Below are 15,239 nucleotides of genomic sequence, written 5' to 3'. Positions count from 1 at the left end.
CTCTTTTTCCAGCTCCCTCGCAGATGCATCGCGCCAGCCGCAGGGGAGGTGGAGGCTGCCGCCGCAGTCGTGCGCGCAATTTCACCGCTTCTATGACTTCGGATAATTCTGATTTACTGTAAGCACTTTCAAGGCAGTTTCCCTTACATCAATTCCTAATCTGGTTTTCGTTCTACATTGTCCTTCTGGCTCGTCATGCGAAAAGTGCATGTAACGAAAACCTGGATGTAACGAAAAATCGCGGACATTTTACAATTTTGTTATAACCAGGTTTAACTGTACTACTGGCAGCCCCAGGTAACACACAGATCTAAAATTTTTTTTTTGGACTTCCAATTTCAGACGAAGAGGTTTTCAAATCACGCTGCTTCATCTGGCAGCAGTCAGTTTCCCTCTTTCACCTTTTGTATATAGAACATGATGATGGAGAAACATAAAGAACACCCACGATAGTTGTGAAACAAAATACACAGTGCCAAGAAGAGCACACCTAAATGGTAGAGCACAATTGACAATACAACATGCTCACAGGCCTCTAACCATCCTCTTCTCGTCCAGTACAGAGCAAAGCCACATATATTGTTTTTATATACTGCATTTACTATTAGTACAACAGCAGCACTCAGTAATAAACACAGCCATTACTTTGTCTGTAACAATATAAACGCTTGCTAATATATACTACTCCTCCAAACAAATTCATTCTCCAAACTTTAATCAAACTTCCTCTGGCAAGAAAGTACCATACAATTACAGTAGAACCCCTTTATAGTAAAGGCACTGGGACCAGCAAAACAATTTACTATATCAGGGTCTTTACTATATCAGCTGCTGGTGATGACATGGTTCTGAAGATGCTGTCTGGTAGTTAAATGGGCACTTCTGAACATGTCTTGTTGCTTAATAAAAAAAAAAAAAAACTCTGAAATACCTTCCGTCTCACTTTTACTATTCCTTCGCGCAATTTTTTTGTTAAACAATTTTTTTTTACATCTTGTGGAAGTACCTCTTAAGCATGAGGACAACATGGCTACAAATGCAGCCAAGTTCGATTTCATGTGAGAACCAAAGCCTTGCATGAACATGGTGTCACTTGCTGCTTCTGTCTTTTAAAAGGCAATACATGATAAATGTGCGTGGCTGTCAAGTGCTGAAAGACCGCACTCGCTACACCTCCACTTTTTGCCTCCACTGCCTCATGCTTCGTGCTGCACAGTGCGGTGAATGTTTGCTCGTTTCTTCTCCTTCCCTCTTTCTTGCTGCACTTTTGCTCTCCTTTACTTTCTGACATGCCACCTCCTTTCTATGTACTATAAAGGGGGGAAAATGTACAGTTGTCTATAGAAGATGAACTGGGACTTTAGTTTCAGAGTTTTTAATATATTCGCATTTACTATTGCGGGTTTCTACTGTATTATGGAAGTAAACACCGTTAGTCTTTTCTTTTCTTTTTTTTTTTTTTTTTTTTTTTTTTTTTTTTTTTTTGCTATCAGCTGGATATACAGAGACCTTGTATACCGCTAACTTCCCAAATTGGCACTAAACCGACAGCAATTTTCACGTCATTTATTCACCTGGTTTTACCCATTTGAAAGATTACTGCAACAGAAAGAATAAAAAGTATATTACTAAAAGGAATGCATACGTTTCTTCTTCTTCTTTTTCTTCTTTGGTCTCGCCAGCTTGCCGGCTATAGCAAACCGCACGGGCAAGCCCATTTGTTTCATCAGCTTCACGTCACACTCGTTTTGGGATGTGACGCTGCTTTCCTCATTGAATGCAGCATCTCCTGGCAAGGGCGAGCCACCACGAGTGTCCATTTCAACGGTGTCCTGGGCAGCAGCCTCATCATTTTCACCACTGTCCTGACAACCGGCAGTTTCCAGACAAACTTTATCACAGGTATCTGCACCACTATTACCGCCACTGACGTCACAACAAGGTGATGAAAAGCCGTTAATGTCCTTGCAGTCTTCCCGCCCTGCTACGGTTAGCCCGGATGCTAATAACTCTGTTTGATCACCAGCTGGCAAAAGAGAGTCGCTCTTCTCCGGTTCCGAATACTGTGTGCTGTTGCTGTTTTGGCCAAAGAAGCTGTAGTAATGATTGTAAACTTCGACATAATGGTCCTCCCAAACTTCCCTCCACAACTCTTCGTCAGACTTTTGAGCAGCAGCTGGATCTGCACTAGGTTGCAGATGATCTCCATTGGACGTGTCGCCGCCTTGGCTGCAGAAAACCGCCGACTGACATTCCCCTTGTACGCCTTCACCTGTACTGCTGCAGGTGTTACCACCATTTGACTGCTCGGGCTGTAAAGCTTCTTCGCCGCTTCTCTCCCCTTCTGCTTGGGCACGGGTTTCCACAACCTTGCCAGAAGAAGCACTGGTCGAACCCGCACTTTCGGAACAACTTCCCACCTCTCCATTTTCAAGCGCGGCGCACGCGCTGTCATCTTGCACGGCCAACTTGACGAGCTGGTCGTTCAGGTCGGCTGCACCCTTTTCTAAATACTCTGGGGCAATGTACTCGCCGTACCGCTGCACCCAGGACTGCCAGACGAGGTTGTCACCATTCTTCTGCCAAAAGTTTTCCCAGTCATCTGCAGGGACCTGTGAGCCACTTCCTTCTTCAGGTAAGCGGTAGCACGGGTCCTCATTTCCTTCTGCTGCATCTGTAAATGAGAAAGGCTAGAAGTAAACAACATTTTGCGCTTGCCCTTTTCCTTTCCATAGCACTTTTGGATAATTCTTTTTGCCCAAAGCAGTGCTCAGTTTAGCATCTTGCACATCGTTCTGGACCATTTCATGAAGCGATTAGTGGGACCTTCTAGGTAAGTGGGCAAATGCGCCTAATTCAGTACTGATAGGGCTTATATGTCCCACTTTTTTTTTTTTTTTTTTCACTGAAATGTTCAGAACAAATTTGCGAAGTTTGCTGGGAATCATTTTTATTTGCACAAATAATAATTTATTTATTTTTGTGCAAAAAATATACTATGCTATTTTACAAAGGGTTAAAGTGAGGTTAATAGGTTTCTCACTTATTCGTATTTGGTGGCAAACGAAATAGATGATGCTTGACAGCTCATGCTTATGCGGCACAACTTTTGCCTTGCATCGTCTATCCACAGCGTTTTCTCAATACATCCCCCACCAATTATAGCTCCATTAACAACCGCTGAAGCTGAAAAATTGGCAAGACAGCAGCAAACCACAACCCAGAATGCATCTTTCAAAGCTAAACAGTAGCAGCAAAATAACTGTAACTGACATCCCACGTTCACAGTATGTACTTGAATGTCTGCCCAAGGCACAGTTAAGACTAATTGTTGGTGTTAACCATTACTGCTCTGCTTAGACATATTTCCTCACAAAAGTCTAATATATACTCTTCACGGCTTTAGCGATGACATCAAGTTCTTGCCATTTGCCCTCAAACCAGAAATATCATAAGTCCGTGTCTTATTAGCATATGCACTATTTCATAATGAACTGTCAATGAACAGATGAGGTAGGTCCAGTATAAAAAATATTAAAAAAAAGGGATGAATATGTGATGTAATATGTAATAAATAGGGATGTAATATGTGATGATAAAAAATGGTGTACTAGAGTGTGTAACAAGATAATGAACTCAGCTAAAAGATATTCCTTCAATGTCTTATGCTATTCACAATGAGCTCCTATCATTCAGGCACATGCTGCAGCAAGGATGATAAAGAAACAGAACATAAAAAGTTTTTCATCGTAAGTCGTTCTTGGCAAAAGTTTACGGGAGTGTCTCCTGATCACGATATGTGCATATGCATCATTCATATGTTTCAAAGAATGTGGCATGGAATATAGTTTCCTACACATATACACTCAAAAAATGATAGACTTACAAAAATGATCCCCATTCCCATCACAGGCGTCACCTCTGCTCTTGGTACCATCCCGCTTGGCAGATGTAAAAGAAGCTGGGAGGCCCATCTCGGCCATGAGGGCCGCTTCTTGTTCCAAGATATGCCGCTTCTCAAGCTCCTCCTCATTTTCGATGTTATCTCCTTCGGTGCCCACAACAGACTCCTCATAACGTGGCCCCGCGACGTCACAATCCCTGCAAGAAAAAAAGAAAAAAGATAACACGCAGCAGTGTCTCATAACCTTCGAAGAAACAGTAGGTGCATCACACACTACTAAAAACCGATTCCCGTGAAAGATGATGAGGAAGGTGGAAGTATCTTTGACCTAAAAACTCCAGCTTCAATGACAGCTTGAAGCTTATGAGCATAACAGGACTAATGCTCTAAAGAATCTTACTCTTTAGCTGCTTGTTCTCATTTCAGTCCTACGGACAGGCCAACATAACAGCTGGAGTGGACTGAAACAACAAAGAGGCTATGACACGGCACTTTTCGTATTCCTTACAACTTGTGACATCACAGTCCCGTTCACCTTCTGAAGCTGAAACCAAGACCACATGGGAAAAGAAAGGCCTAAAAGTCATTCATTGGCCATAGGTAAATTCCATGTGATAAACCACATTTGACTTATATCTCTTGCTCACTGTAAGCTGATATCAAAAAGAGGCTTAAACAATGGCAAACGACAAGAAAGACAAACGCTAACACTCGCTACCGTGGTCACCAGTGTAGTGAGATGCAGCGCATGCTTAGAATGCAACAATTTGCAGCAAATCACATTCCAGTAATTCCTACATTGTCTGCATTGCTCACCATATGCAGCCCATGTTTTTTTTTTTTTTTTTTTTTTTTTCAGCAGGGTTTATACGCAGATGGCTCATTCGTTCGTCTTCTTTCCGCAGATCATCGCCAGCCTGCTGCTGATTACCAGCGGGACATCAACAAGTATATCAGCCTTTAGTGATCTACCACGTCCCCTTAAAGACTAAGAAAACACATAAACACAGCCCCTGGAGAGCTGGAACCGTTATCCACGCAAAAAGTAAAGTTCGCCAGCTCAGAAGAAACCAAAATAGCCATCCGTCGCAACACACAGTACAAAAATTAACTTCCGCCATTGAAGACTTGAAATCAAAGATTAAGAAGGCCAAATCCCCCCCCATACTACCTTACAAAAACACCTCCCAATTTCGTGAAGAATACTCACCAAAAATTCTGGCGTTATTTAAACCCTAAAAAACGAGATGAAAGACAAACGTCTACCGAAGATAACAAAAATACTGCAATTACTCTGAACAACTACTTTTGCCCCATTTTTACAAGCAATAATGGAAAACTGCTCAGCATGCACTCTAGCACAGGTATGAAGATGGAACCTATAATTATAACAAAAACTGGAGTATTAAATCTTTTACTAAATTTAGACTAGGGCCAGATAACATTCCTAACATATTCCTGCATCGATATGCTGAGTGGGTGGCTAAATTTCTTGTTCTACTCTTTAACAAATCATTATCCATATGCAGCCTTCCCAGGGAATGGAAAGCAGCAGAAATGACCCCAGTACACAAATTGGGAAATAATCTGATCCCTAGAATTTCAGACCAATATCATTAACCAGCACAGTATGCAAGCTACTAGAGCATATTATCTTAAAGCACATAAATGCCTTCCTAGAAGTAGATGATATTTTAACCTCCTGTCAACACGGTTTTCGTACGGGCCTTTCCACTATTACTCAGTTATTGAATTAACACATGATATATCAATGAGCATTGACAACCAGAAACAAATAGACCTCATATTTCTAGACTTTTCTAAAGCATTTGACCGTATATCACACACAAAACTTCTGGTAAAGCCTGAGCTAACTTTGGGAACTGGTCCTATTCTAGATTGTTTTAGAAATTATCTTAGTAATCGCACACAATTTGTTGAAATTAATGACAAGAAATCCGCTTTAACTACTGTTTCATCAGGAGCACCCCAAAGAAGTGTCCTAGCCCCAGTATTATTCTTGATTTTTATAAATGACTTACCAGCTTACGCTTCACATAATATTAAACTTTTTGCCGATGATTGCGTTCTTTATCAGGAAATTAACTCCACTGATGATCATCTAACTTTAAATAACGCCATAACAGCAGTATGTCAGTGGTGCCAGGACTGGCAAATGAATATCAATTTAAATAAGTCTGTTCTTTTATCTATAACAAGAAAAAAGCATACATCAGCATTTCAGTACACCCTTAACAACATTGCCCTTGGATCTGTTCATGAGCATATCTTGGTGTTACACTAACTTCTGACTTCCGGTGGAACTCTCATGTTAACAACATCACGTCAACCGCCCTAAAACAGCTATTCTTTATTAACAGGCGTCTTAAACTAGCACCACCCGAAACAACGTTACTTTCATATAAAACACTTATCAGACCGGTACTAAAGTACGCTAATACTGTTTGGTTTCCGTTTACTAAACAGCTCATAAAAAACCTGGAGGCATTACAAAGAAAGGCACTAAGATTTATATATAATAACCACTCCATTACAGACTCACCAACAGAATTACTCGAACGTGCAGAACTTCTAACCTTGAAAAACAGAGCCTATCTAGCAAGACTTAAAATCATATACCAGGTAATGCACAATCAACTAAAACTGCCTATTACAAAGTACATGCCGACGTCCTCGAACAGATTAACCCGTTATAACCTTACGCATACATTAGGCGAATTTTCATTTCATACTGATATTTTCAAATTTTTTCAAGGGCAACACAAGAATGGAACAATCTACACACGCACATTACTAACAGCACGTCCTTAGCTGAGTTTAGCTCCCTTGTTGCAAAGTAGTTATACTCATTGCAGTAACAATTGTATTCCTTATTTTTATGCTTCCTTGTTCTCTTGTTATGTTTACTTGCCTGTTTGTACCTGATTTAGGTTGTGAATTCATTATAGTCGATTTTCTCCTTTTTGAGTATTTTAAACCTTGATTGTGCCTTGACTGTTAATTAGAACTAATACTGATCCCCTCGCTGACACTGCGACTTAATTTTTTTCTTGTCATAAGCCTTTTGTACTAGTTATTATCTGTAATCATGTAATTAATATATGTGATATACCCTATTTTCTGCAATTGTTGTAAGCTGCACGTAACACTACACCATGTATTATTATGTATGCTTTTTTGCTTCAGTGTACATATGCTCACAGCCCTTCCTGTTACAATCCCTGATGGGATTCACAGTATCAAATAATAAAAAAAGCAACTTCAATCATAATAAATAGCTTTCTAAAGATGTTTCTAAGTGAAAACCCTGCCGCAACAAAATGCAAAGCAAAGCAGTATGTATGTACAACCCCGAGAACACAGATATGAGTTTGTGCAAATCAATACTCTCATATATGTGAATCAACTGACAAAAAAAAACAAGTCCCACTAGCTTCACAAAAAAACTGCTTTTCATTCTTATTACAACCAATTCTTTTTGAACAGGCGTTCACACATGTTTATGGTGTGACATACTTCATTCTCTCACATGTACAACTGTCAATCACCACAGAGACTAAAAGCTCCATGAAAGCAATGTTTCAAAATGAATACACACCAGCTGTAGGATCTTGTAAGTAGGCATGTGGTATTTTCAGAAGGAAAAGTGACATCCAATATCCGAAGCCAGTAGTCTGGATGGCTTGCCCCACACAGCCAGCCTGCATAACCACAACGCAAATAAGCCTATTCATTTTCAGGAAAAATTTGGTATCTTCCCACAAAGCACGTTTCCAAAATGCACCTTTTCACTACAAACCAAAGAATATGAGGCATCAAGTAGAAATTATCGGCCAAGATGAATCAGAGAATGGTTGTTTCAGTTAATCACCGACAATGTAATCACCACCAACCCATTCATTAACCTTCCTTTAACTTATCTTACTCAAGGTAAATATTTCATTGCAGAAAAAGCTGAGCACAACCAACTACATCAAGCAAAACAAGATGGAATTACTGTAATAAGTGCTACGAATTGTTAAGGGCATCCTAACTGGCTGCTGTGAAAATGAAAAGACGCTTTCACAGTCCTACTCTGTATTTACATGGTCAGCCACACTTAGTCTAAACATGAGAGCGTGTGGCATGTGCTCTTCGAAATGCCACTGCATTCGTAGCAGCTGCGCACCGCAACAAGGAGGCAGACAACACGAAGTAGCAATGCCTGGTCCCTCTACACATAAGCCTCTTTGCCTCGATGCCCGAGTGCAGCGGATGTTTTGAAGAGTGCATGCCACTTGCTCGCATGTTCAAAATGAGAGTGGATGACCATTTACATGTCCCAGAAGTAAAACAGGCACAGAAATGCTATGAATGCTAAAACCAGAGAAAATTTTACCAAGAGCTAAACAAAAAAATATGAGATGACAAATGCTTTGACGACATAATCCACCTTATGTGTCTGTCTGTGTAAACCACCTTATAATTTGTGACAAAGTGATTCTCTGACTTAACTGCCTTCACAATCAAAACAAGCAAGAAGATTCAATTTATACCCTTCTCACGCCTAAAAAATTCTGAAAATGTAAAAAATAAAAACAGACTGAGACATGTACAAACAACTGTAAGTGGAATGCTCAAGTTCAAGGACAAAACTACAATATGACCCCAAAGATGCTGCATGCCTAAAGTGAAACCTGTTCGAAAAAATCTTCACACAATGTATGATGGTGCGAGTTGAGATACGCTGAGTAAAGCACCATGCTTGCATTTCTGTTTTAAGAAAACACTTTTTATGCAGGAATAAAATTGCCATATAAGCCAGGCTCACATGGCCAGGCCTACCAAAGAAAACTGAATGCTCAAGGTGCCAACTGATAATTACGTGACAGTGTTCTTCGACACCAAAACTCATGCTTCTGTTAGAGCAACACTATTTTGGCATCTGCATTCCTCACATACTTGACTGTCGCAATGGTTAGCGTCTATGGCAATCAGCTACTTCGACCAAGGATGCAAGGTCGAATCCCAGCTGTGGCAACTGCATTTTATTGGAAACGAAATGAAAAATGTCCATGTCCCATGTGATATTAGTGTATTTTAAAGAGGCCAGGGCCATCAAAATTAATCCAGCGCACTCCATTATGATGTTCATAGCATGTGCGCTGCTTTGTGAAGTATAACCTTACATTTTTTTCCAACTGTAAAAGAAATTCTTCAGAACGTAATGGGGACTTGCACTGATCTACATGCCGTTATAACAGGCACAGAGCTAACGCCAAAATAGAGCGCACAAATCATGTGATATTAGTGTATTTTAAAGAGGCCAGGGCCATCAAAATTAATCCAGTGCACTCCATTATGATGTTCATAGCATGTGCGCTGCTTTGTGAAGTATAACCTTACATTTTTTTCCAACTGTAAAAGAAATTCTTCAGAACGTAATGGGGACTTGCACTGATCTACATGCCGTTGTAACAGGCACAGAGCTAACGCCGAAATAGAGCGCACAAATCAAAAACTAAAACTCGCGTCGGCGTCCAAGCAATGCTACGCATGCGCTTTGTGTCTTCTTTGTCTGACGCTTATTTTTGGCGGCTTTTCGTAGAATAAAAAGTTGTAAAATACTGCCTTTTCGCATCCCGTTACTCAATGCACGAAACGAGCATCAAGTACTAGTGGAGCGCTTCATTATAACGAGAAATTCGTCACACCAATTAACACACCCTGTGCTTCGCCAACGCAGCGCCCGCGGTGAAGCGAATGTTCGGCCTGCGGTTCGACGCAGAAGACCGGTTCACCAGCGCACTTGAGGTCTCGCGCACCGATGACTCTGTCGCGGGCCTCGGTGTCAGAGAATCGGAGCAGCCAGATGTACTCGCAGTCATAGGGCCCCATCATAGTAAAGCGCGAAGGTTCCACAAGGTGTTCGACGCTGGACAACACTGTCGCAGCATCGTAAGGCTTTGCCGCGCGGCTCAGGAACATGAGAGCGGCGAGGTGCACGTCTTTGCAAGTCCACAAGTCCGGCATGACGTACTGGTCGCTGCACTGAATTCGCGCGCAACCGGCCGGTGGAATCCGATGCTCGGCGGGAATCATCACAAGAGCGGGAATGTCACAGACTCACAGTATTCCGGGGTTTTCTATTCTTGATAGTAGCGCTCATTCCATAGAGCACTGGAATCGAAGGTGTTGATTTCGGGGAAGGTAGGAGGCGCGAAAAGGCGTCTCGATGAAACAAATGCACGACAGGAGCACGCACGAAGGCTGTCAACAAACCGAAACAATGCCGAAGCACGTGCAGGAACCGCGAATTGTAAGGCTCGGCCGTTTCGCATACGGTACAAAAAGACGCTGCAAAACATTTATTTTCGCTAAATTTAATATTGGTCAATTACTGTGTAAAAATTATTGCTTTATTTGTTTTACAATAAATTTTATTTAAAGTTTTAAAGCTTTTGCGTATAAAAAGTTAAGTTCGGTGCGTCGCGCGTGCGCGGAACGCTCAACATGTTTGCGGATGTGTGCGGCGTGCTTTCAGGGCTTGTCTCTCGTCCAAAACGACAATGTTTTGAATACTTTATCGCTGCTCGCTACCGGTTCACATGAAATTCACCTGAGTCCTGTAAAGGGCTACGTTGTCGCTATTCTCGAAATGGAAGCGGACTCCAAAGAGGAATCAGCCGTGACATCCACCCAGCGAGAGTCTGTATTGGACAACTCGCATGGTAGGCAAGATCACAACACGAACAGCAACTTTTCGCCTCAGACGTTGCCTAAGGCTAATGCAGTCAACGGCCCATCACTGATAGACGACGGCGTCCAAGAACAAAGTAGCGAGGACTTGGATGACATCGGCGAATTCTTTTTCGAATCGGATCACCTGGCGTTGCGCGGCAATACGGATTACCGCAATATGCTAAAGACTCTTGCCGTGCTGGAAGCGCAGCGAGTTCAGGTAAGAGGTGTTAACTACTGTGTCGTTGAAGGTTATTGAAGCCCTTCTGAAATTTTGTTAACCCAAACTTCGTTCGCTTTTGGGGGGCTGTGGCTCATATACAAAACCATGACAAGCTCAGCTATGGTATATATAGTGTTCTAGTGAATGTTTCTAGAACACTAGCGATATCAAGCCATTTTGGCAAACCACTCACACCCCTTTCTCGCACATTTTTTTCTTTGCTTTCTGAGCTGTTAAGGTACAAAAATGTCGTAAGCTACGCGGTATGCATACTCAACTCATCGCCAAGAATCCATGGTTTGCAATTAAGGCGTGTCTTACGTAGTTCGTTTTAACTACTTAATTCCAGGTGATCCAAGACATCGAAAAACTGATCGAAGTTCGCGAAGAGGCGCTGGCAGACCCGATAAGATTCGTAGAAAGGCTTCAGAAGAAGGAAGACCTCGGCATTCCAGTACCCCAGCTGGTCGCACCGATACCCAACATCGATTGGAGCGAGTACAGCCTCATGGGCATTCAGCAAGTGATCGAAAGTAAACGCCAATTCACAAGGAACACGGCCAAGACGGAACCGAATGGATCAGTATCTTCGCAGGCTCACAGCCAGGGATTGAGCAACGGCGGCAACATCCTGATTCGGGGCCGAGTCTTCAGTGAGAACAAGCCGGCGACGTTCAACCAGCTGTGGACGGCCGAAGAACAGAAGCGGCTAGAAGATCTGCTCCTCAAGTTCCCGCCGGAGGACATAGAGAGTAGACGTTGGGAGAAGATTGCCAATGCACTGGGAAACCGGACCCCTACACAAGTGGCCAGCCGCGTTCAGAAGTACTTCATCAAGCTGGCCAAGGCGGGCCTGCCTGTTCCGGGCAGAATACCGAACGTCACGGTACGCAGAATCGGCACCGGACATAGTAGGAGGGGATACCACTATGGCTCCCAGAAGTCGTCGGCCTATCTATACTCTAACTCCACATTTTTCGCATCCCACAGGCCACCCGTCTTCATGAACGAGGCAGATGATGACTCATGTTCTTCATCATGGGGGCATCTTGATACTTTAAACAGTGGAAGCCAGGACAAGTCTGAAGTGCATCTTGAGAACGAAGATGACGCACATCTTGATGCTGGTGTGAAAGAGTCTGCCGAGTACCGGGAGCTCGTGGCCCTTAGGAAAGTGCGCGAGGAACGGATGAAGCGGACGGGTCTGGCACAGCATGTGGGTTTCCGCTGCGACAGGTGTGCATGTGATCCCATCATGGGCACTCGGTGGCACTGCACAGACTGCCCCGCAAATGCCTCCGTTGACTTTTGCAACGACTGTGTCGACTGCATGCACGAGACGGCAACTCACAGAGACGACCACCACCTAGAGCCCATCCACGTTGCACAGGACTCCTCAACGTTTCACGATAGAGACTACATGAGCTTCACAGGGGCAGACTACAACTATCTCGACCCAAACTATTTGCCTGGTTCCAGCTGACAACTGAAAATTGCACTTTCTGAAGAGTGTTGTTACTTTGTGTGTACATATCAAACTTGTGCTGATTTGCTATGCTCCCTTGTACATGTGGGCATCATTCAGATTGCAGCCATATCGTGGATCTCTGAAATCAAGATTAGTTAGAAAAAATTCTTGTGGGAAACAGATGAATGAGAAGTTCTGTCTGAGCTTGTTGGCCATAAATAATAGAGAGAAGCAGCACAAAATAACAGCAAAGCCACTTGCTAGATCGGTGCTGAAACTACCAACAATGTATTTCGCATTTCCTTAGTTTCAATCCTTCGCATGGGTCAGATGCTTAGTATAAAGGCTGTGGTCATCTCAAAGTTGTTTAATAGTCTTGATGCATATTTTATTGGTTGTTTTTCTGTTTCTCGTCGCCTATCACAGTGCCCCACTCTGCTGTGTAAAAAATAGATTTGCATTTATCAGCTTTTTTTTTTATTCATTTCTTTACAGACTGTGGGATAACATATGTCAAAAGTGGGCATTCAGATACAAGCTCTTCCCGATCACGTTCCGATGTTCTATCCTGCTTGAGAACATTTTTTTCAGATAATACTCACGTTAGGAATTGTGAATCAACGATTTAAACTTTTTCGATGTTCAGCTTACAGTCATTATTTTGATATACTACCTCTTTGTTGCCTTCGTTTTTGAAGAATTCAGATGTCTGTGACGAACCAGTTGCTAAAATTGTGTTTGTGCCGTTTGCTGCAAGAGAGACACATTATTGCTATGAATCGTTCGCATACTTTCTACAAGATTTTAATGCGGTAACGTTAAGGAGCTCGTGTCGCAGAAAAGCCGGTGTCGTCGGCGGCGTTGGCCGTGAGCGATAAATCCCGGCATGCACTTCATAAATAAAAAGCAACTTCCAAGATGGGCTGGGTGGGAATCGAACCAGAGTCTCCGGAGTGTGAGACGGAGACGCTACCACTCAGCCACGAGTTCGATGCTAGAAAGCGGTACAAAAGCGCTTCTAGTGAATGCGATGTTGCCTTAGAAACGTGCCGTAGAACGTTATACTGCGGTGTATATCTGTAATTGTGAGCATGTTACTTACAGAAGTCGCAGTTACACGAGTAGCGAAGTACGTTTCCGCTACATTTCTTCTGCGCTCTGTGCACATGCAGAGCCATCTTGCGGCAAACACAGAAGAACCCCTCCTCGCAATGTGCGGCGCTGCCCCGACACGTGGCGCGCCACTCGCCCCTGACGTTTCGCCGTGCACCCTCACGGGATAATTAGAAAAAAGTTGTACAGTGCACTTAGAAGTGTTGAGTATGAAAACTATGTCTTTGTGTGACTCAAGAGCATACCGAGCGAATGAGTGGGCGGTGAGAACGAGGTGCAATAACGCTATCGCGTTCCACTCTTGAAGGCGAAGCTTAAGCATCCTCCAAATTTTTCGCTCATGTTTTGTTTACCGTGCTTTTGTCATCTTGCCATTTATTGACTTTCAAAAGTGCTTTCTCATATGCTTCTCATATGCCTTGGAAGTTGTGATCACATAAGTGCAAGGCTGCTGTTTCGCAATATTTAGAGTTGAATGCAAGCGTGAGGCAGAAGAGTTTCATAATGTAGGTCAGCATGCCAAGAGTGCTGCCATAAGCTTTTTCTTTTTTTTTTGCATGGTTCACTCGTTTTCAATGAATTCTCACAAACAGCCAATTCTCTTTTTGTGCACTCCTTTTGCTGCCATTGAAAGCATGTTTGCCACATTTTTGAGATGCTCAACTGCTTTTGTCAACAGTGAAGTTTTCTGACATCCTGCTCTTGTAAACTCAGATAGAAATACTTGCAAGGTACGATGTTCAGTGACGCTCCTATAAAAGGTTTTGAATAATCATACCCACTTTTGGTCTTCAGCACAATCAAAGTGTCCCTCTCTAAGAGTATGTGTGGATGCATTACCTTTTATATTACTCATTTTTTTAAGCTGGAAGTGGGCTGTGCACATTCCTTATTACTCTGTAAGCATGCAAATGTAGTGTTTTTATTTTACCATTGCACACACACACTTACCTTTGTACATAATGGTGGCTGCTTCTGCTGAAGAGGCCTGAGTAGTTCACAATATTTGAACCAAGCTCCATACTATGACCATGAGAAGCAAAGTGAGACATTATGTTTTAATGCAATTGTGAGGCAGCAGGCTTTCACTATATGGGTTGGCATGCCAAAGGTTCTGCCGTAAACTTTTTTTTTTTTTTTATCACGGTTCACTTCTTCCGAACACATTTACACAAACAGCAGTCTTTTTTATGTGGACTGCCTTTTGTGCCATTGAATGATATTTAGCGTCCCTACTCTATTAAAAGAAATTTGAAAGTCATTTGTAATAACGCCTCGCCCTGAATCATACAGAAATTGTAAATGTTGCAAGAAATTGCTGTGTTCTGCTGGGAAGGCCCCAGGAAAAGCTATTTAATGGCATCAGTCACATGGATCCACTCGCAAAGTTTGAGAAGTATAGCCAGCAACATCTCCCATTGATTTGTATCTTTCATCGACTCATAGCCACCTCTCCCCTCACCAAGATGATGACAGCGGGATTTCCATTACTTCACTTGCCAACCTTGACAGGTGACTGGGTTCTTGTTGTGGCAGCCGCCTTCCGGTCTCTCCCTCCTCCCGATTTCTCTCAGTAAAAGCTTTCAATTAATTCGCCTTCCCAGAAGAGGAGATGGGGAATTTCCCTCTCTCCACTTTTCCACCCACTGACATGTTGCAGCTGGCTCTTCCGTGCACCGACCGTGACAGGTGTGTAGTTATGCACAAGTTAGTGCACAATAAACAGCAGACCTGCAGCAGAGGTGGCGCCAAGACTATTCTCTACAAAAGCAGTCCAGGATTTATTTCCT

General features: G+C 42.7%; 2 protein-coding genes across 2 annotated transcripts in view; one reads left to right on the top strand and one right to left on the bottom strand.

Moving 5' to 3' along the window:
* Positions 1–10,224, bottom strand: part of Tgs1 (Trimethylguanosine synthase 1) — a 29,699-nt gene extending 19,475 nt beyond the window's left edge. The window contains exons 1-4 of the mRNA XM_084578344.1: positions 9,631–10,224; positions 7,524–7,626; positions 3,887–4,101; positions 1,646–2,674 (exon numbers count right to left, since the gene is read on the bottom strand). Of these exons, the coding sequence (XP_084434470.1) occupies positions 1,646–2,674; positions 3,887–4,101; positions 7,524–7,626; positions 9,631–10,006 (1,723 nt within the window). The 5' untranslated portion in view covers positions 10,007–10,224. The remainder of the gene's footprint in view (positions 1–1,645; positions 2,675–3,886; positions 4,102–7,523; positions 7,627–9,630) is intronic.
* A 187-nt stretch (positions 10,225–10,411) lies between these two features.
* Atac1 (Ada2a-containing complex component 1) lies at positions 10,412–13,136 on the top strand. Its single transcript, XM_084578342.1, has 2 exons — positions 10,412–10,865; positions 11,218–13,136. The coding sequence occupies exons 1-2, from the start codon at positions 10,428–10,430 to the stop codon at positions 12,349–12,351; spliced, it is 1,572 nt and encodes a 523-aa protein (XP_084434468.1). The 5' UTR covers positions 10,412–10,427; the 3' UTR covers positions 12,352–13,136.
* The last annotated feature ends 2,103 nt before the right edge of the window (positions 13,137–15,239 follow it).

Source organism: Amblyomma maculatum, chromosome 9 (genome assembly GCF_055883805.1).
Source record: "Amblyomma maculatum isolate TAMU_Amacu chromosome 9, ASM5588380v1, whole genome shotgun sequence".
Taxonomy (NCBI): domain Eukaryota; kingdom Metazoa; phylum Arthropoda; class Arachnida; order Ixodida; family Ixodidae; genus Amblyomma; species Amblyomma maculatum.
The sequence above is the reverse complement of the archived record's forward strand: the minus strand, read 5'-3'. Positions and strand labels throughout refer to the sequence as shown.